Here is a 19,689-nt window from a genome sequence, read left to right on the forward strand (position 1 = left end):
GCACTTACTCTGAGACCCGTACAGCGGTGAAAATGAACAAGCTGGAGCCAGGCCTGCCAATGAGAGAAGGCAGATGACACGCAAATACACAACATGACACGCTGCGGGCTGTTCAGAGGCCCACCCACCGCATGTTTCAGGGCACACAGATGTGAAGAGGCCGGGTGAGCTGCTCCAACTCCCGTGTGGCCACCGTGGGCAGGGTCGGCCTGGAGAGCTGGGGGTCCCTTCCTCCCCATCATCAGGGCTCCAGAGACCCCTGAGCTTCCAGTCCGGGCCCCCTGCTCACCTCTCTTGCTTTGTTTGAACGCCCCACACCAAGAACACGCTCAGTCTGACCTATTTAACTCAAAATGAATTTCAGAGAAGAATGATTTCGAACAAAGAAGGCAGGGAGATAGGTGGTCGTTTTATTGTAAATCCCCTCAAAAGGTCAGGGTTGGTGTTTACAGGGTAAGCGTTGGTTCTCGAGAATGGAGCCCCAGGCACCCAGGTCTTCGAAGTAGCCCCCTATCCGAGCATTGGTCAGGAATCCTGGTCACGCAGCGGGGTGGGCAGCGGGAGGGCTGAGGAAACAGGCCAAAGACCCCGGGGGTTTTGTGGGGGTTGGTTTTGGGTTTTGGCCATGCCAGGTCGTGGGATCTTCGGTCTTCCCTGCCGCCCTCCGGCTCTTAGTTGCAGCATGTGAGGTCTAGTTCCCTGACCAAGGATCGAATCTAGGCCCCATGCGCTGGAAGCACAGACTCTTAGCTCCTGGACCACCCAAACACCCCCTTTTTAAGTGAGACCCTTGCCACCTTTCCCCCACAGAGCTGGAAGGTCATGGCCAGCCCTCTCTGCTCCCTGGGACTGTGGCTTTAGTCAGGCCCACCTGTCCGTTGGCCACAATTAAGTCCTGTGAGCGCTGTGAGCTCCACGCTTCTAGCTGCTCCCGCTCAAGCCACCTCCCAGGTAGTCGGCTGCAGGTAGAGCAGTACCCAGCCCAGCCCACGGCCGTGGGTATAAAAAAAGCAGCTGAGAGCTGTGATCACTGCCACCATCTATCACCACACTGAAACAAGCGTGGTCTCACTGAACGCGCACAGCCAGCTCCAGAGAGGGCACTCTTGTCCCCGGTGTGGGGAGCTTGCAGGCTGAGTGCAAGAGCTGAGCCGGGAAAACAGCAAGATCATCTCTCACAGAGGTCAGTGCAGGTGGTGGGGCTTGGCACCTGGACACGTCTGTAAGTGGGCTTTGAGGTATGTGTAGGAGTTCACCAGGTAGCACAAACACATTTCCCAGCATCCTAGTGCGGCTGGCCCTGAGGACGGAAGGAAGAGGGAGGAGCAGGTGTGTGTGGCTGCTGACGGTGGGAGAGCAGTGGCTGCTTGTTCCCATAGGAGATCAGGTTGTACAACTTCTGCACAGCTCAGCAGCTGGCACCAGAGTGCCTTCCCCGCCCCATCCTGTCTCTGGGACTGGCAGCTTAGTGCTGCGGAGGCTTTCTGAGACTTCTGTCCTGTTGCCTCAGAAGACACACAGCTCTGTGGATGAGGGGCCCTGTCTGTGCCCCCACCAGCCCTAACCCCTGGAATGGGGCCTGGTATGCAGCACTGCTCACTAAATTCTTGTGACGTGACTAAGTGAGGGAATGCCAGGCTGAGGCCCAGAGAGGTCAAGCGATGCCACAGGGACACACAGTGAGGCGGGAGCCCAGTCTGGGTCTGTACCAGGCCCACACCCCCAGAGCCAGGGGCCTCCTCTCCTGGGCCCCCAACGGGGCCCCAGCTTTCCAGTGACCGGCAGAATGCACCTGCAGCCCTGTACTGGAAAACGCCCTTTCTCGGAAAGAAAGCGAGGCTTTCTCAGACGGCTTTGGGGAAGCTCTTCCCACACAGAGAGGGTTGGTCCTGTTAAAACTGGGCACCCCAAATTTGGGAGCAGCTGGGGGGGCCTAGGTGGGGACAGAACCCCGGGTTCCCCTCCTCCCTCTGCCCCCACCTCGGGCATCTCTGGACCTCTGACAAAAAGGCAGAACTAGAGCCGTGGAGGCCCCCATGCTCCCGCTGTACAAGGGGCAGAGACGGGCCCTGGGGGCCCTGGGAGTGAGCACTGTCTCCCAGCAGGGCATCAAGAGCCACGTCCAGAAGCCGTAAGAAGAGGGGTGGGTGGATATTTATCACAGGGAGATAAGGACGTAACACTTGGGGAGGTGCCCTTCGGGCACTGGGGCTGGCAAGGTGGCAGGGGACAGGGTGGACCTGACCACACCAGCAGTGTCTTTAACCTCATACATGGGCTACTTTGCAAGAACGTTTCATTTTTTTCCAATAGTTCCCCCACAGAGAGGGGAAAGCCTGAAAAAGCTGTTTTCACACTGGATCTCACAGCACGTGGCCTGGAATTCTGTGGACGCAGGGGGCGGGTGGGCTGGGTTGAGGCTCTGGTTTAGGGACCCCATCCCCTTCCACCCGGAAGGCCCCACTTCCTGTGTGTGACCCACTGGAGTCTCCAGGGTGGGGGTTCTTTTTGTTACCAGGGCTGCACTACCTTCAGAGTTTGGGATCCCTGGGCAATATAGTCCCAGAGCCCCCTCCTGTGGGCCCCCAGCTGGGCTTATGGGGACACCCTTGCAGGCCTGCCCAGCCCACGTGGGCACCGGGATCCCTTCTGGTGTGGGGAGAAGCCCCCCACACTGTGTGAGCCAGCAGGGCTGGGGGCTCTCCTGCAGGCGGCCCAGGCTCTCCTGATGCGACCCCTGCGGCGGAGCCGGACCCCAGCTCCTCCTGAAAGCCCACCTCGATTTTGCAGGTACAAAGACTACCGGGAGCCGCCATGGTCGGAACACAAGTATGACATCTCCAAGGACTTCTGGGCCGTCCTGGCCGCCCGGCTGGCCTTCGTCATCGTCTTCCAGGTGCGAGGGCCTGCTCGACTTCCGGAAGGGCTGGGGGCTGAGGCGCCAAGGATGCGCTGTTGCCCAGAAAAGGGTCAGCAGGGCAGGAACTGGCCAGGGTCAGGGGTTTGGAGGCTGGAGGACTCACCCTGGTCACCCTGGGGTGTGAGGTGCTGGTGACCCCAGGCCCTGGCCAAGGAGAGGTCCCAGACCCTCCTGAGTTAAAGGAAGGTGGGGATGGGAGGTGGTCAGGGCTGGCGGGGTCCTGGCTGACACCAGCCCCCACCTCCAGCAAGCAGGGGACCCGGCCCTGCCAGTCCCAGTCTCCCGGGAGGGGAGCTAACCCTGAGGCCAAGGATCCAGACCCGGGAGCCAGCCGGCACATGGCACTGAGACCCCAGCTGGGGCAGTCGTGCTGAGGTTGCCTCCGGGGTGTCCCCCTAGCCTGGGGTCCCAGGAACTGGGGTCAAGCCCCAGCCCTGCCCCTCTACACATCATGGCCCCCGCCAGGACCCCCAGCCCCTGAGGCCCCCTGCCTCGACCACCAGCCTTCCACAACCCACTGCAGTCAGACTAGTATCTGGGGCCCAGTTCCCCAGAAGCTGAGCCTGAGATGAGGATTCTGGTGCAAACGGATTATTGAGGGAAGCCCTTGTTGCGGGGCAGTTGGGGTGGGGTGGGTGCTGCTCAGCAGGAAGGGGGCCTGGGCCAGAGCATGAATCCTGCCACACAAGTGGGCCCACCTTGATGCAGGAGAGTGCCTCTGGTCTGCCCACGTGGCCCTTCATTGGCTTCAGGCCAGGACCAGGGAGACGGAAGGGGGCAGTTCCCTGCAGACAGGCAGCTTTGAGTGTCAGCGGCCACAGCTGAGGGCTGGGAACGTCAACCAAGAAAGATGACGGGGGATCGGGGGGTGGGGGAGGAACCGGCACCCTCTATGACCAGTAGACTGACTCAGTCACACGTGCTCACAAGTGCTGGTCAGATGGAAGTTTGAAAACTAGAGATTTCCATCAGTCTATGAAAGCCAACTCGTCTGCATTCTACAGACCAGAAATGTAAGCAGAGAGGCGGCTGGCATGGATTCAGGGCAATCCTGGGAGGCCTGACAAAGGGCAGAAGGGCCTGCGGAGTCCTCAGAGATGGCTTAAGCTCCATTTGTTTTGTGTTCTTTGCGTTTTAACTACTTTCTCTTGAAGCCTTAGCACTTGTATTTAATTCCCTGGTAGCTCAGCTGGTAAAGAATCTGCCTGCAATGCAGGAGACCCTGGTTCAATTCCTGGGTCGGGAAGTTCCCCTGGAGAAGGGATGGGCTATTCTTGGGCTTCCCTGGTGGCTCAGATGGCAAAGAATCCACTCACAATGCTGGAGACCTGGTTTCAATCCCTGGGTCAGGAAGATTCCCTGGAGGAGGAAATGGCAACCCGCTCCAGTATTCTGGAGAATCCCATAGACAGAGGAGCCTGGTGGGCTACAGTCCATGGGGTTGCAGAGTCGGACACAACTGAGTGACTAAGCATGCGTTGAGGATGGAAAGAAAAAGGATCCCTCTTACACTGCTGGAAGGAATGTAAAAGGGTGCCTCGGCTACAGTCCATGGGGTCCCAAAGCATCAGACACGGCTGAGTGACTAAGCACAACCAATCAGATCATTTCTTAAGCCTGGAGATACAGACTCATGCAGACAGTTTTCCTGTTTAAGAGGGCCCACTTCCTGTCTCATCTATGACCTCCGGGGAAACCAAGGCCAGGGAGGTGCAGGGGGTATCTGAGGTCACAGGGCCGGGGTGATGGGCGGAGCAAGGTGCTGTCCGTTGGGGCGCAGGGGGAGGTGGGAGCGTTTCCGGGGTCGCCCCTCCCAGCCCCCCGACGCTGACTCTCCTTCCAGAACCTGGTCATGTTCATGAGCGACTTTGTGGACTGGGTCATCCCCGACATCCCCAAGGACATCAGCCAGCAGATCCACAAAGAGAAGGTGCTCATGGTGGAGCTGTTCATGCGGGAGGAGCAGGGCAAGCAGCAGCTGCTGGACACGTGGATGGAGAAGGACCGGAAGAAGGCAGAGCCCTGCAACAACCACAGCCCCGCCCCCCCCCCCCCCCCCCCGCCCCCGCCCCCGGACGGCCCCGACTTCCCCGGAGGCTCCCTGTAGCCGCTGGGCAGCCCCAGCCACCGCACTCTCCATCCCGGGCCGGCGGCTTCTCACACCCACCTGGCCCCTGGGCTCCTGGGTTTGTGGCAAACCTGGAAAACCGCCTTGTAGTAGGACAGTGTTTCTCCATCTTTTTCTACTTTGTTTTGTTTTGTTTTCTCTTGTTTTTGCACAAAACCTTTATGCAGGGAATCCTGTTTAGTGTTCAGCGTTAATCAAAATGATTGCTGGGGACAGGGTGGCATGCAGCGGATGCGGGTGTTTTGTGGACGCAATGCTTGGAGTCTGGGGTCTCCTTGGCCGTTGGGAGGTGAGCCCCCAGAAGTCATCTTCTTTAAACCCTCCTGATGCCTTAAGAAAGGTGAGGTGGCATTCCAAGGCATCGGGCAAAAGCTGGTGAGAGATTTGAGGGCAAACAGAGAAATGGATGAGGGATGACGTTGTTGACACCCGTTCCAAATGACGTCACTTGTCTCTAGGTCGAAAGAGTCAGATTGTTTCATCGCCTTTTCCTTCCATGGGTTCAGAAACCGAGACACTGCTCAAAATGCAAGGTGCCCTGGCTGTGTCGCTCGGACGGCCTGGGGGCCCCGGCTTCCCTCTGAGAGAATCAGCAGGGTGCAGACGTCTGAGTAAGCAGTGACAGGCACCTCCCCCCACCACAGTGAAAGAGGAAATGGTATTTCTCAGCTGGTGTCTGACCCTGAGACCCCGTGAACAGTACAGGCTTCTCTGTCCATGGAGTTCTCCAGGCAAGAATACTGGAGTGGGTTGCCTTTCTCTTCGTCAGGGGATCTTCCCGACCCAGGGATCGAACCTGGGTCTCCTGCGTTGCAGGCAGGTTCTTGACCATCTAAGCCTCCAGGGAAGCCCACAGGGTGACAGAAAAATGAGCAGTGAGAGATTGTGACCTCGGAGGCGTTTCTGCAGACAGCTTTAGGGTTTCAAGAAGTCTTAAGGCTTCCAGGGGTACTTTTGCAGCTTCAGCATATTTATTGGGTTTGTTTGTTTGATTAAATCAGTTCTACAGTGGATTTAAGGGTTTTTCCTCTGTAGCTCAAAGGTGGAAGGCGTTTATTTTATTAGCTAACCAAATATCATTGAGAGGAATTTGAACTACTGTTACTACCAAAGATTTTTATTAATAAAGGCTTCTATTTTGGTAACACTTCTCTATATTTTTACTTACAGGAATGTTACTGTTGGAAATTATCATTTTAAAAAACTTGTAAAAACAAACCTTCATAGCTGATAGGAATGGTCTCAACTTGCAGCCCCATTATACTAACGATGATCTGAAGTTTCTCAAGCACGCAGAGAAACGTAAGAGAAACGTTCCAGCAAAGGGAGGGGCGAAAACACGAACATGTTTGTCTTGAACATGTGGTTGGTGAGCGCGGACATTCCCGTAAGCTGTCGATTAGGAGGGACGTCCGCAGGTGTCATAGCTTTTTGTTACTTGCTAAAATCATGCCATCTGATGCTTCTGCTTTCTCTTGTACAGTAAGTAGTTTGAAATGGGGTTTTTGTATATAAACATTGTATTAAAAATGAGGTGATTACCGAATATCCTTTTATGGAAACCTTTTCTTTTTTAAAAAGTGAATGTACACAGATACACAAAGGCTGAACATGCATCTGAATAAATTTGTATACATGACATCTTCCTTCCAAACCCTGTCCACGTGACTTCTGCCCCCAGAAACTCAAGGGGCCAACCTCAGAGTCCCCTCGTGATTGAACCTGCAAACTCAGGGAACTCGTAAGCCTCCATTTCCTCAGCGCAGGACACGGGACCCATTCTGATGTTCCTGGGACTTTGTCCAAGAGTGTGTGCACATGTATGGCTGTGTGGGTCTGTGTGTGCACGTGTGATTGTGCCTGTGTATGTGTCTCTGTTGCTTTGTCTACACCTATGCACAACTGAAGCCAGAAGGAGAAGGGGGTGGCAGAGGAAGAAATGGTTAGATGTCATCACTGACTCACTGGACATGAGTCTGAGCAAACTCCGGGAGATGGTGAAGGACAGGGGAGCCTGGCATGCTGCAGCGGGTCACAAGGAGCTGGACACGACTGAGGGACGGAGCAACAATGTGGGGGTGGACACACCTTTCCAGCCACCTCTTCCGCGATCCCCACATCCTGACCCCTGGTCCCGCCAACCCAACAGAGTAGTACTGAAGATTTCGTGGACCTAAAATTGCCCCCAAACCTTTAGGGGAGCATCCCAGGATTGCCAGTGTGTTTTCTTTTTTCCTATTGATTTACTTATCTCGCTAGGGCTTTGTTGTGGCGTGTGGACTCTTAGTTGCAGCACGTGGGATCCAGCTCCCTGACCAGGGATCAAACCCAGGCCCCCTGCACTGGAAGCGTGGAGTCTTAGCCACTGGACCGTCAGGGAAGTCCCGCCCGTGTTTTCATTTGGGCGAATGGGGACACCTTTTCTTTAACCCATCACCTATAATCCCCATCGTTTCTTGAAAGAAAGACTCTTTTGCATCCAAACATCAGTGAGGCCTCAACCCGCAGGCCTGCAGGGCACCCCTGGAGCTGTTGTGTCCCCAAGGAAGTCTCAGCAAACCCGAGCCCAAGAGGCCCTGGCTGCCCCGCCATCAAGAGCGTCCTTCTAAAGCTTGAGGGCGGCTCCCAGGCCAGCATCGGCCCTCCCCTCTCATGGGGCCTCCCAGGGGCCTGAGAGGCTCACAGGGGACCTTTAACCCCTCCGGGTTGTGAGGAAACGTCGTCGTCTCAGAGTGGGGCGGTGATCCGCCCCCCGCCCCACGAAGAGCACAGGGCTCCCTGACAGCCAGAGCTTACAGACACGCATCCCTGCAATGTTCAAGAAGCAGCCGTGAGCAAGGCAGACACAGCCCCGTCCCTCAGGGGCGACTTCTTGCAGCAGGCATCAGATGCGGAGCGAGAAAATGCACCCCAGCACAGGATCGTCTCAGAGGAAGGAAGGGGTGCTGATGAAAATATAACAGGGGTGTGGCTGAGGGTCACTCAGAGTGACCAAGTTGAGCAGGAAGGCCCCCAGAGTCCGAGCAGGGAGGAGCCGGAATGTAAAAGCCTGGAGAAGGGCCAGAGGTTCCAGCAGCAGCGGCAGGCACAAAGGCCCTGAGGCAGCGGTGCGCTGGGCGGGTTGTAGGAGCAGCGAGAAGTTCGTCATGTCTGGGGGGCGCAGGGCGGGAGGCGAGGAATCAGGAAGCAGTGCACACCAGCCGCCCCCCTGCCTGCCCCGGCTCCCTGAGGACTTCGACCTCGGCAGGAAGTCCACGGCAGGGGCTGGCGGCCTCCACCAGGGCAGGGATGGAGCTGACTCACACAACTCAAGGTCTTGGTGGTGTTGGGTGGAGACTGCAGAGGGGTTGGGAGCCAGGGAGGAGAGATGCAGAAATTCAGGTGAGCGATGTAGGCCTTGGACAAGGGTGGGAGGAGGTGGGGGTGGGGGGGGAGCCACCAGATTAACTTCACAAAGACCTGGGCTCTGGCAGCAAAAGGACCCCCAGAGATGAGCGGGGCAGATGGCACCATCGTTTCACAGACAGGCACAGTGGGGACCAGAGACGGTCAGGGCTCCGCTCTGGTCTCACTGCAAGCTGGCCCCACAGGTGCCCCTTGGACCCAGGACCCTGGCACCTGGCGCCGAACAGTTTCTGCTCCTGGTCCCTGGAGTGGAGTGGCAGGAGCAGGGCAGGGCTGAGCCCCAAGCAGACAGTGAAGGACTGGGGCTCGTGGGGGCCTGAGGCCCGGGGCGGGGTCCCTCATGCCAGTGATTGACCCTGAAGGTGAAGGCCGCCTTGAGCTGTGACCAGCCTAAGACACCTCTGTTTTGTTCAGTGCTCATTAAATCTTACTTAATTTAATATATAAAAAGGGCCTCCCTGGTGGCTCAGACGGTAAGGAGTGCCTGCAATGCAGGAGACCCAGCTTTGATCCCTGGGTCGGGAAGATCCCTTGGAGAAGGAAATAGCAATGCTCTCCAGGATTCTAGCCTGGAGAATCCCATGGACAGAGGAGCCTAGCGGCCCACAGGCCACGGAGTCACAAAGAGTCGGACACGACTGAGTGACTGATGTTTTCACTTTTCAGTATACAGAAAACTGCACAAATCTTGAGTATACACTCAACTGTGTATACTCAACTGTGTAAATTCAATTCACACACACCTCTGTAATCAGCACCCCAGAAGCCTCCCTTGGTGCTCCCGTCTGGTCCCCCCTCCTCACCCAGCTGTGACCCTGGTCCCTACCCACCATCCTGACTTCAGCAGCTGGTTTGAAAGAGGAGAATGAAAAAGTTGGCTTAAAGCTCAACATTCAGAAAACTAAGATCATGGCATCCGGTCCCATCACTTCACTGCAAATGGATGGGGAAGCAGTGGCAGACTTTATTTTGGGGGGCTCCAAAATCACTGCAGATGGTAACTGCAGCCAGGAAATTCAAAGATGTTTGTTCCTTGGAAGAAAAGCTATGACCAACCTAGACAGCATATTAAAAAGCAGAGACATTACTTTGCCAAAAAAGGTCCATCTAGTCAAAGCTATGGTTCTTCCAATAGTCACGTATGGATGTGAGAGCTGGACTATAAAGAAGGCTGAGCGCCGAAGAATTAATGCTTTTGAACTATGGTGTTGGAGAAGACTCTTGAGAGTCCCGTGGACTGCACGGAGATCAAATCAGTCCATCCTAAAGGAAATCAGTCCTGAATATTCATTGGAAGGACTGATGCTGAAGCTAACTCCCAACTTTGGCCACCTGATGCGAAGAACTGACTCATTGGGAAAGACCTTGATGCTGGGAAAGATTGAAGGAGGGAGGAGGGGACGACAGAGGATGAGACGGTTGGATGGCATCACCGACTCGATGGACATGAGTTTGAGTAAACTCCGGGAGTTGGTGATGGAGAGGGAGGCCTGGCCTGCAGCAGTCCATGGGATCGACTGAGGGACTGGAGTGAATTGAACCCCATTTGCCTGGTTTCACTTGTGGGTGGCTGCTGCCCTCTGCTGGCTGCCTGTGGGAGCTGCACTTGGAGATGAACAAGATGCAGCACTTGAGGCCTTGCATTGGTTATCTGTTTGCCGCCCTGCAAATGACCATGAACTTAGTGACTTAGTACAGCAACGTACTGTCTTACAGTTTTGTAAGCCAGACTTCTGACACAGGCCTCACAGAGTTAAGATGCAGGTGTGAGAGAGGCTGCGCCCTTCCCACCATCTCCAGCCACGGCAGCCAGTCTCTCCCGCAGCTGTCTCTCCAGCTCGCTGCTCAGGAGGACCTGGCTTGGCCTGAGTCCCTGGGATGATCCAGGATGACCTCCCCCCACCTCAGAGTCCTTCATCTTCATCACACCTGCAAAGTCGTTCCCGCCACGTAAGTTGACTTATTCACAAAGTCCGGGAACTGGAATCGGACACCTTGGGGCCATTGTTCTGTCCACCATGTACTCCCACCCCCAGGGAAAAAACTAACTGCCTCCAAGCAAAGCCCACAGTCCCCAGATATCTATGGAAAGGCTTCATCAGGAATGAGAGAGATCAAAACAAACAGGAGGAGGAGGAGCCTGGGGGGACACTGAGATGACACAGAGAAGAAAGAAAAGCAACTCTGTTCATCATCCTTGGGAGTAAAGACCAATGTGCATGGGAGTCCCAGGTGGCGAGTGGTAAGCAATCTGCCGGCCAGTCTAGGAGACACGTGTTCGATCCCTGGGTCAGGAGGATTCCCTGGAGAAGGGAATGGCAACCCCCTCCAGTGTTCTTGCCTGGAGAATCCCACGGACAGAGGAGCCTGGGGGGCCATGGTCCATGGTCTTACAAAAGAGTCAGACGTGGCTGAGCGCGCGCAGGTAGCAGCGGCTCATGCGTTTTCAGTGCGGCCCAGCGCTCCACCCTGTGAGTGAAACTCAACCAACTGTCACTCATTACGTGTGTTTTGGTGGTAAACTTATTGCAATTACAAGTTACACTGCTGAGATCTCCCTGCATGAGCCGGTCACTGCAGTAGTTCCTCTAGGGCAGTTGGTTGCTTGTCTTCGAATGGCTCACAAGCTGGGAATGACTTGTATATTTGAAATGGTTGGGGGAGGGGAAGAATATCTGTGACATGAGACTGTTACATGGAATTCAAATTTCAGTATCTACAAATAAACTATTATTGGAACATAAAGACCAGTGTGCCTCCATGAAACCAGAAAAAGGTGCTATTTTCTTTCTTTTTTTAAAGAGGCAATGCTAATGAAAGGAAAATACAAAAACTAGACTTCACCAAAATTTAAAATTTGGTGGGGGGCGGGGCGTGGGGTCGGAGGATACCCAACTGAATGAAATGGCAATTTACAAAATGGGAGAAAATAATCGCAAATCATATTTCTGATAAGAGACATAACTGGAATATCCGAGGATCCCCTACAACTCAGCAACAGATAGACCAGCAACCCAGTTAAAAGTGGACAGAGAGCTTGACTGGACATTTCTCCAAAGACGTACAAATGGTCAATAAGCTCATGAGAAGACGCTCAACATCACTGGTTACCAGGGAACCAGAAGTCACACCCACACTCACCACTGCACGCCCCCTGGGATGCCTAGGATCCCAAACCAGAAAATGCTGAGACTCGTGAGGGTGTGGAGAAGGTGGAACCCTACTGCTTTGCTGGCAGAAATGTAAACTGCTGGTGCAACCTCCATGGCAAAGGCTGTGATGCTTTCTCAGAAAAATGAAACAGTGACCGTGTGATCCAGTAATTTCACTTCTGGGTACACAAAGAAAAGAATCTGCAGCAGGGACTCACCCTGGTATACTCATGTTCCCCTACGGCTTCACAGGGACTTCCCGATGATCAGTTCACAGAGGAAGAGAAGACTAAGGCGTGGTTTGTGGCTGGTTTTACATGATACACTGACGGCCCCCAAAGGTGGATGGTCACAGCACTACAGCCCCTCTCTGGGGCATCCCGGAGGGACAGTGGAGAAAGAGAGAGCCTCCCAGTAGGCAGAGCTTCAGTCAGAACACCTGAAGGAGTGAGAAGAGGTCTGGGAGAGTTGGGGAGAGTTGTTCCAGGAGCTATTTGACATCTATAGACACATCACCCAATGACACAATTTTTCAAGCATCCACGAAACATTTCCTGAGACAGACCACATGCTGGGCCTTAAAACAAGCTCAGCAAGTTCAAAGGGATTGAAACCATCCAGAGCGTGTTCTCTGACTGTAACAGAATCAAACTATAATAGGAACCAATGACAGAAACTCATGCTGAGTCACTGCTCAGTCGTGTCCGACTCTGTGACACCATGGACTGGGGCCAGCCAGGCTCCTCTGTCCACAGTATTTTCCAGGCAAGAATACTGGAGTAGGTTGCCATTTCCTCCCCCAGAGGATCTTCCCGACCCAGGGACTGAACTCACTTCTCCTGCATTGGCAGATGGGTTCTTTACCAGTGAACCAACTGGGAAACCCTAATGACAGAAAGGCAACAGGCAAATCTCTAAACCCAAGTAAATGACGCAGCACAATTCCAAATAAACCTGGGTCAAAGAGAAAGCCTCAGAGGAAAGAAAAAGACATAGAAATAAATGAAAATAAAAACACAGCATCTCAAAATTTGTAGGACACAGCTAAAAGCAATGTTGAAAATGCTTATCTTAGAAGTGAATGACCTACATGCCTACCTCAAGAAACTAGAATGAAAAAAAAAGCAAAATAAATCCAAAGCAAGGAGAGGGAAATAAAATAGCCAAGACAAGGCAAAATATGAAATAAAAATAGGGAAAGAGAGAAAAATCATTGAAACAAAAAACTAGTTCATTGCAAATAAATAAAATTGATAAACTTCTAGCAAGACAGAGAAACATACAGAGAGAAGATGCAAATCACCAATTTCAGGAATGAAATGGAGGATTTGTTACAGATCTTGTAGCCATTAAAAGGATAACGCTACAGAGTGACCATGTGCATGCTAAGTCGCTTCAGCCACGTCCCACTCTGTGACTCAATGGACTGTAGCCTGCCAGGCTCCTCTGTCCACGGGGATTCTCCAGGCAAGAATACGGGAGTGGGTTGCCATGCCCTGCTCCAGAGGATCTTCCCAACCCAGGGATCGAACCCGTGTCTCCTGTGGTTCCTGCATCGCAGGTGGATTCTTTCCTGCTGAGCCGAGGGGAAGATGCAGACTGAATGTGTCCAAAACTCACGTTGAAACTCTACCCTCCCGCCTTGTGATGGTGTTTGAAGGGGGCCCCCATGATGAGATTAATGCCCTTAAAAACATCTGGAGAGAACTTGCTTCCCTCTCTGTTTTTCTCCACGTGAGACTACAGTGAGCGCTCAGAGTCTGCTCTCTGGCACAGGCCCTCACAAGACCCCAAACCTGCTGACAACCTGCTCACAGATTTCCTGCTTCCAGGTTCCTGAGAAATAATTTCTGTTGTGTATAATCCACCCAGTCAATCAGTTCAGTTCAGTTGCTCAATCGTATCCCACTCTTTGCGACCCCATGGATTGCAGCACGCCAGGCCTCCCTGTCCATCACCAACTCCCAGAGCTTGCTCAAACTCATGTCCATCGAGTCGGTGATGCCATCCAACCATCTCATCCTCTGTCATCCCCTTCTCCTCCTGCCTTCAATCTTTCCCAGCATCAGGGAATGAGTTAGTTCTTTGCATCAGGTGGCCAAAGTATTGGAGTTTCAACTTCAGCATCAGTCCTTCCAATGAATATTCAGGACTGATTTCCTTTAGGATGGACTGGTTTGATCTCCTTGCAGTCCAAGGGACTGTCAAGAATCTGCTCCACCACCACAGTTCAAAAGCATCAATTCTTCAGTGCTCAGCTTTCTTTATGGTCCAACTATCACATCCAAACATGACTACTGGAAACACCATAGCTTTGACTAGATGGACTTTTGTTGGCAAAGTAATGTCTCTGCTTTTTAATACGTTGTCTAGGTTGGTCATAGCCTTTCTTCCAAGGAGCAAGCATATTTTAATTTCATGGCTGCAGTTACCATCTGCAGTGATTTGGGAGCCCAAGAAAATAAAGTCTCTTACTATTTCCATTGTTTCCCCATCTATTTGCCATGAAATGATGGGACCAGATGCCATGATCTAAGTTTTTTTGAATGTTGAGTTTTAAGCCAACTTTTTCACTCCCCTCTTTCACTTTCATCAAGAGGCTCTTTAGTTCCTCTTCACTTTCTGCCATAAGGGTGGTGTCATCTGCATATCTGAGGTTATTGATATTTCTCCTGGCAATCTTGATTCCAGGTGTGCTTCATCCAGTCTGGAATTTGCATGATGTACTCTGCATATAAGTTAAATCAGCAAGGTGACAATATACAGCCTTGATGTACTCCTTTCCCAATTTGGAACCAGTCCGTTGTTCCATGCTCATTTCTAACTGTTGCTTTTTGAGCTGCATACAGATTTCTCGGGAAATCTATGGCACTTTGCTCCAGCAGCGCTAATGGACGAAGACAGAAAATAAGGGAATTCTACAATCACTATGTTCATAAATTCTAAGGCTTTAGAAAAATGGACCCATCCTCAAAACTGCCAAAACTCAGTCAAGATGAAGGAGACAATTTGAATCGCCTTGTAACTGTCAAATCCATAAAAGTAAGATTTGACAAACTGGGCCTCATAAAAAGTTAAATTCTGGACTTTCCTGGTGACTCAGTGGATAAGGATCCACCTGGTCAATCCCTGGTCCGGGAAGATTCCACTTGCCCGGGAGCAAATAAGCCTGTGAGCTGCACAGGCCACACCTCCTGAAGCCCACACATCGCAGAGCCTGGGCTCCCCAGCGAGAGAAGCCCGAGCACCACAGCTAGAGAGCAGCCCGTGCTCACCGCAGCTAGAGAAAAGCCCAGACAGCAACCAAGACTCAGCACAGCCCCCCAAATCCATAAAAGCTAAATTTTCGTTTTGTGAAATATCTTGTAAGGAAGATGAAAAGATAAGCTACCCAGCAGGTGGTTGTTGGTTATCCATTGTGAATACAGCAGGGTGTACGTGAGATTCCCAAAGCCCCTAACTATCCCTTCCCCGCTCAACAACCATAGTCTATGCGCCTCCTTCTGTTTCCATTGGCTGTACGTGTTGGGTGCCAGCCTGGACGGGAGGACGGTCTGGGGGAGAATGGATCCATGTATACGTATGGCTGAGTCTCTTCGCTGTCCACCTAAAAGGACCGCAACATTGTTGATCCGCTATGTGTACACGCTTAGTGGCTCAGTCATGTCCGACTGTTTGCGACTCTATGGACTGTCGCCTGGACTGCAACACGTGGAGGCTCTGCGGGGGAGACAGGCAGAAAACAGAGGAGGAAGGAAAATGTGTAGTGAGCCAAGGAATGCCGCGTGCGAGGGAAGAGCAGCACTGCGGCAGGGGTGTGGCAGGGGGAACGTGCTTAAACCGGCTTGGACCGCCTCCCACCCCAGCCTCCTGCCCTAGCTCCGCCGGGTCTCCCTTACGATCAGACCCCCGGGGCCTCGGACCTTGCTCTTCTTTCAGCTCTCCCTCCGCTGGTGACCGCATCCTGTAGGTGGGGAAACAGAGCCAATCAGATGGATAGAGACAAGTGAGAAGCTTTATTCTAAGACTGGCTCACATGACAGTCATGGCGGCCAGGAAGTCCACCGGCTGCCATCCGCAAGCTGGGAACCAGAATGGCTGGTGGGTAATTCAGTCTAAAGGCCTGATAATGGGGGTGGGGGGCCGCGGGGCAATGCTGCTCCAGTGGAGACGGAATCCTCCCTCCCTCTGCCTTTTCATCCTACTTGGATGATGCCCACCTGAACTGGGGAGGGTCACTCGCTTTTCTTAGACAATTCAAGTGGTAATCTCTTCTAGAAGCACCCTCACAGACACACCCAGAAATAATATTTTCCCAGATCCCTGGGCAGCCCTTGGCCCAGTCAGGTTAACACATACGATTAACCATCACAAGCAACATCTATTTGCAGGATACTTCCAAATTCACAGGCTTCCCCGGTGACTCAGACAGTAAAGAATCTGCCTGCAATGGAGGAGGCCTGGGTTTGATCCCTGGGTCAGGAAGATCCCCTGGAGAGGGAATGGCACCCCACTCCAACATGCTTGCCTGAAGAATTCCATGAACAGAGGAGACTGGTGGGCTACAGTCCATGGGATTGCAAAGAGTCAGACAGGACTGAGCGACTTTCACTCTCCCAAATTCACGTCTCCTGCCCAGATTTCCGTCCCAAACCCTGGCTCTGTGCATCCCATCGTCTGTGACCATGTCCATCAGGTTCTTCCCACATTCACCCTGGGCTCGGGTAGTCGTCGGGCAGCCACAGTGAGCAGCAGCTGGAAGTGGGATCTCGGTTCCCTGGGAATCAAACGCAGATCGCGGCAGTGAGAGCGCCAGACCCTAATCGTTGGAGCACCAGGAGCCAGTGGCTAGCAGCAGGGCCCTGGCGCCTGCCTGCTCGAAGAAAGCACTCAGCGAAGAGATGAAAGCAGAGAGGCAGGGAAACTGTTCATTATGGGAGAAGATCCACATGGAGAAAGCACCAGCAGACAGAGAGACATGCACACTTTGGGGTGGTTTAAGTCACTTACCTGAAGAACTGACTGCTTTTGATCCAGCCAGTCCATCCTAAAGGCAATCAGCCCTGGATATTCATTGGAAGGGCTGTCGCTGAAGCTGAAGCTCCAATACTTTGGCCACCTGATGCGAAGAGCCAACTCATTGGAAAAGACCCTGATGCTGGGAAAGACTGAAGGCAGGAGGAGAAGGGGACGACAGCGGATGAGATGGCTGGATGGCATCACTGACTCAATGGACATGAGTTTGAATAAGCTCCAGGAGTTGGTGATGGACAGGGAGGCTTGGCTGCTGTAGTCCATGGGGTTCCAAAGAGTCGGACACGACTGAGCGACTGAAAAACAACAAATCACTTACCTGGGGGAAGTTCTTCTGGGCTCCTCTGGCCGATCATCTTGCTCGTCTGGCCCTGAGTCCTACCTTGTCTGATGCAGGGTCCTCCCCTGCGTGCATGCCCATCTTTTAGCCAAGACGGGTTCCAGCGCAGGGTCTCTGGGGAGTTGGTAGACCATATTGTGGCCTAGCATCCCCTCCCTTGAGGACCCTTTCTGTGCGTGTATAGTCTGGAGGGTCTCCTTGACCCCAAGAATGAGAAGTATGTGGTCTCTTCATCTCTTCCCTACGCAGGGCTCAGCCTCTTGCTGTTCCTGCCATTCCCGTCATCTTAAAGTGTCCACAGGAGACAAAGCCCGGCTGCTCATCCTGTTCCTGTTATTCCATCTATTTTTCAAATGTAAACAGGAGGCTAGAGGTAAATGTCTAAACTGGGACCCGTCTATCTCCTGCCTCAAACCCACCCACACCTTCCCCAGGTGAGCTAATAGACATTCCACCGTTCAGACCTGACGAGCATCTCAACGCTCCTCGTTTACATGCACCCCAGATTAAAAGAAAGGTGCGGGCCTCTCATCGCCTCCACTGCACCTGGTCCAAGAACCTTCACCTCTCATCGGGATTATTGAGGTTTCCCTTGGATTCTACCTAGTGATTCTTTAGAAATGTAGCTCAGAGCTCCCAGTAGCATTATTCACAACGACAAAAAAGGCAGAAAAAACTGAAGGTGCACCCACTGATGAGGGAGCAGACACAGGTGACCCACCCGCAGGACAGGATGCTGCCGACCCACAAAAAATGACTTTCCAACAAATGGCTCCTTTGTTCTGAGGCTCCCCTGATGGCTCACTGGTAAAGAATCTGCCTGCAATGCAGGAGACTCAGATTCAGTCCCTGGGTGGGGAAGATCCCTGGAGAAGGAAATGGCAACCCACTCCAGTATTCATGCCTGGAGAATCCCATGGACAGAGGAGCCTGGCGGGCTACAGTCCACAGGGTCGCAAAAGAGTCAGACACGACTTAGTGACTAGACAGCAACAAGAAAACCAGGTGTTTTGCTGAAAGTTTTGTTTTAGGTTCAAAAGATTCATTAACAAAAGAAACCACTCGTTACGCACAAATAGACAATTTCAATTTTTGTATAGATTTTTGGCTTAATCTCAATATACGGTCATTAAAAGAAAAGAAATAGAAACAATAGACAGAAGAAACACACACATCACCAAACTGGGCCAACAACCTACATCCAGACTTGAACAGTGCTGGGAAGTCCTTCATTAAAAGCAATTTGGAGTCCCAACTGGGAAAAGTCCTGGGCAGTGTCTATCCCATGGATGAGACTTCAGATTCCAGTGTGAGGGGGCTCCCGCTTATAATCCCACTCAGTAAACGGATGTCGTCATCAGTCTGCTGCAAAAATGCACCTCTGGTTTTACTTAAACTTTTTTAGAATATGGTTTGTTTCACCTTGTGAGTCATAGGATTTCATTAGACCCTGGGGGGGCTGGCCAGACCCTCAGGGGCTCAAGAGATTCCAGGACCCACTCCCTTTCTTACCTAAGGGCCACCTGATTTGCTGTGCTTGCGTTCAGGCACAGAATCTGGGCAGTATCCGGGCAGGTCAGGAGCAGTTCAGAGGCCTGGTCTCCTACTTCTGAAGCCTGAACAAGACTTTAATCTCCCTAATACCAGTGGTTAAGAATCTGCTGCCAGTGCAGGGGACTTGGGTTCAACCACCGATTTGGGAAGATCCCACGAGCCGCAGGGCAACTAAGCCCATGTGCTTCAACTACTGAAGCCCATGTGCCTAATTTTTGTGTTAGCCACTCTGTCGTGTCCAACTCTTTGTGACCCCATGGACTATAGCCCACCAGGCTCCTCTCTCTATGGAATTCTCCAAGCAAGAATACTGGAGTGGGTTGCAATTCCCTTCTCCAGAGGATCTTCCCGACCCAGGGATCGAACCCTGGTCTCCAGCGTTGCATGTGAATTCCTTACCATGTGCCTAAAGCCTGCAACAAAGAGTAGCCCCCACTCGCAGCAACTAGAGAAAGCTCGTGCACGGCAGTGAAGACACAGCACAGCCAGAAATAAGTAAGTAAAGTAAAAAGAGGGCTTCCCAGGTGGCACTTTAAGGGTAAGGAACCCACCTGCTGATGCAGGAGATGCAAGAAACGTAGGTCTTTATTCCTGGAGAGGGAGGATCCCCTCAGGGAGGAAAGGGCACCCCACTCCAGTATCCTTGCCTGGAAATTTTCATGGGCAGAGGAGCCTGGGGGGCTACAGTCCATGAGGCCTCAAAGAGTCGGACACAAGTGAGCACGCACACGATATAAAAAGGAGGGAAGCACCGTCACAGGTGACAACACGCACAAACCGTGAAGACGTCACACTCAGTCACAGAAACCAGGCACAAAAGGCCCCACAGCGCGCTTCCGCCAACATGAAACGTCCGTAACAGTCAAATCCAGACAAGACGCCAACTAGCACTTGCCAGAAGCTGGAGAAAGAGTGGGGGAGGCAGGGAAGAAGTGACTGCTGACAAGTACCTGGTTTCTACAAAGGTGATGAAAATATTCTAAAATTAGCTAATGGTAGGGGTTGCACAACATTATAAATATGCTGAAAACCACTGAATTGTACACGTTTTAAAATACTGATGCATCTATTTGAGTCAGGTCTAAGTTGCAGGAAGAGGGATCTTTGCTGCGTCATGTGGGATGTTTCCTGCGGGACTGCAAGCTCTCTAGTGGCA

General features: G+C 52.6%; 1 protein-coding gene across 5 annotated transcripts in view; it reads left to right on the top strand.

Moving 5' to 3' along the window:
- ANO1 (anoctamin 1) overlaps nt 1-6,594 on the top strand; it is a 189,268-nt gene extending 182,674 nt beyond the window's left edge. For all 5 annotated transcript variants that reach the window (XM_061407293.1, XM_061407297.1, XM_061407294.1 and 2 more), the window contains 2 exons: nt 2,791-2,896; nt 4,764-6,594. In XM_061407293.1, coding sequence (XP_061263277.1) covers nt 2,791-2,896; nt 4,764-5,027 — 370 coding nt within the window. In that variant the 3' untranslated portion in view covers nt 5,028-6,594. The remainder of the gene's footprint in view (nt 1-2,790; nt 2,897-4,763) is intronic.
- The last annotated feature ends 13,095 nt before the right edge of the window (nt 6,595-19,689 follow it).

This window comes from Bos javanicus, chromosome 29, assembly GCF_032452875.1.
Source record: "Bos javanicus breed banteng chromosome 29, ARS-OSU_banteng_1.0, whole genome shotgun sequence".
Classification (NCBI taxonomy): Eukaryota; Metazoa; Chordata; class Mammalia; order Artiodactyla; family Bovidae; genus Bos; species Bos javanicus.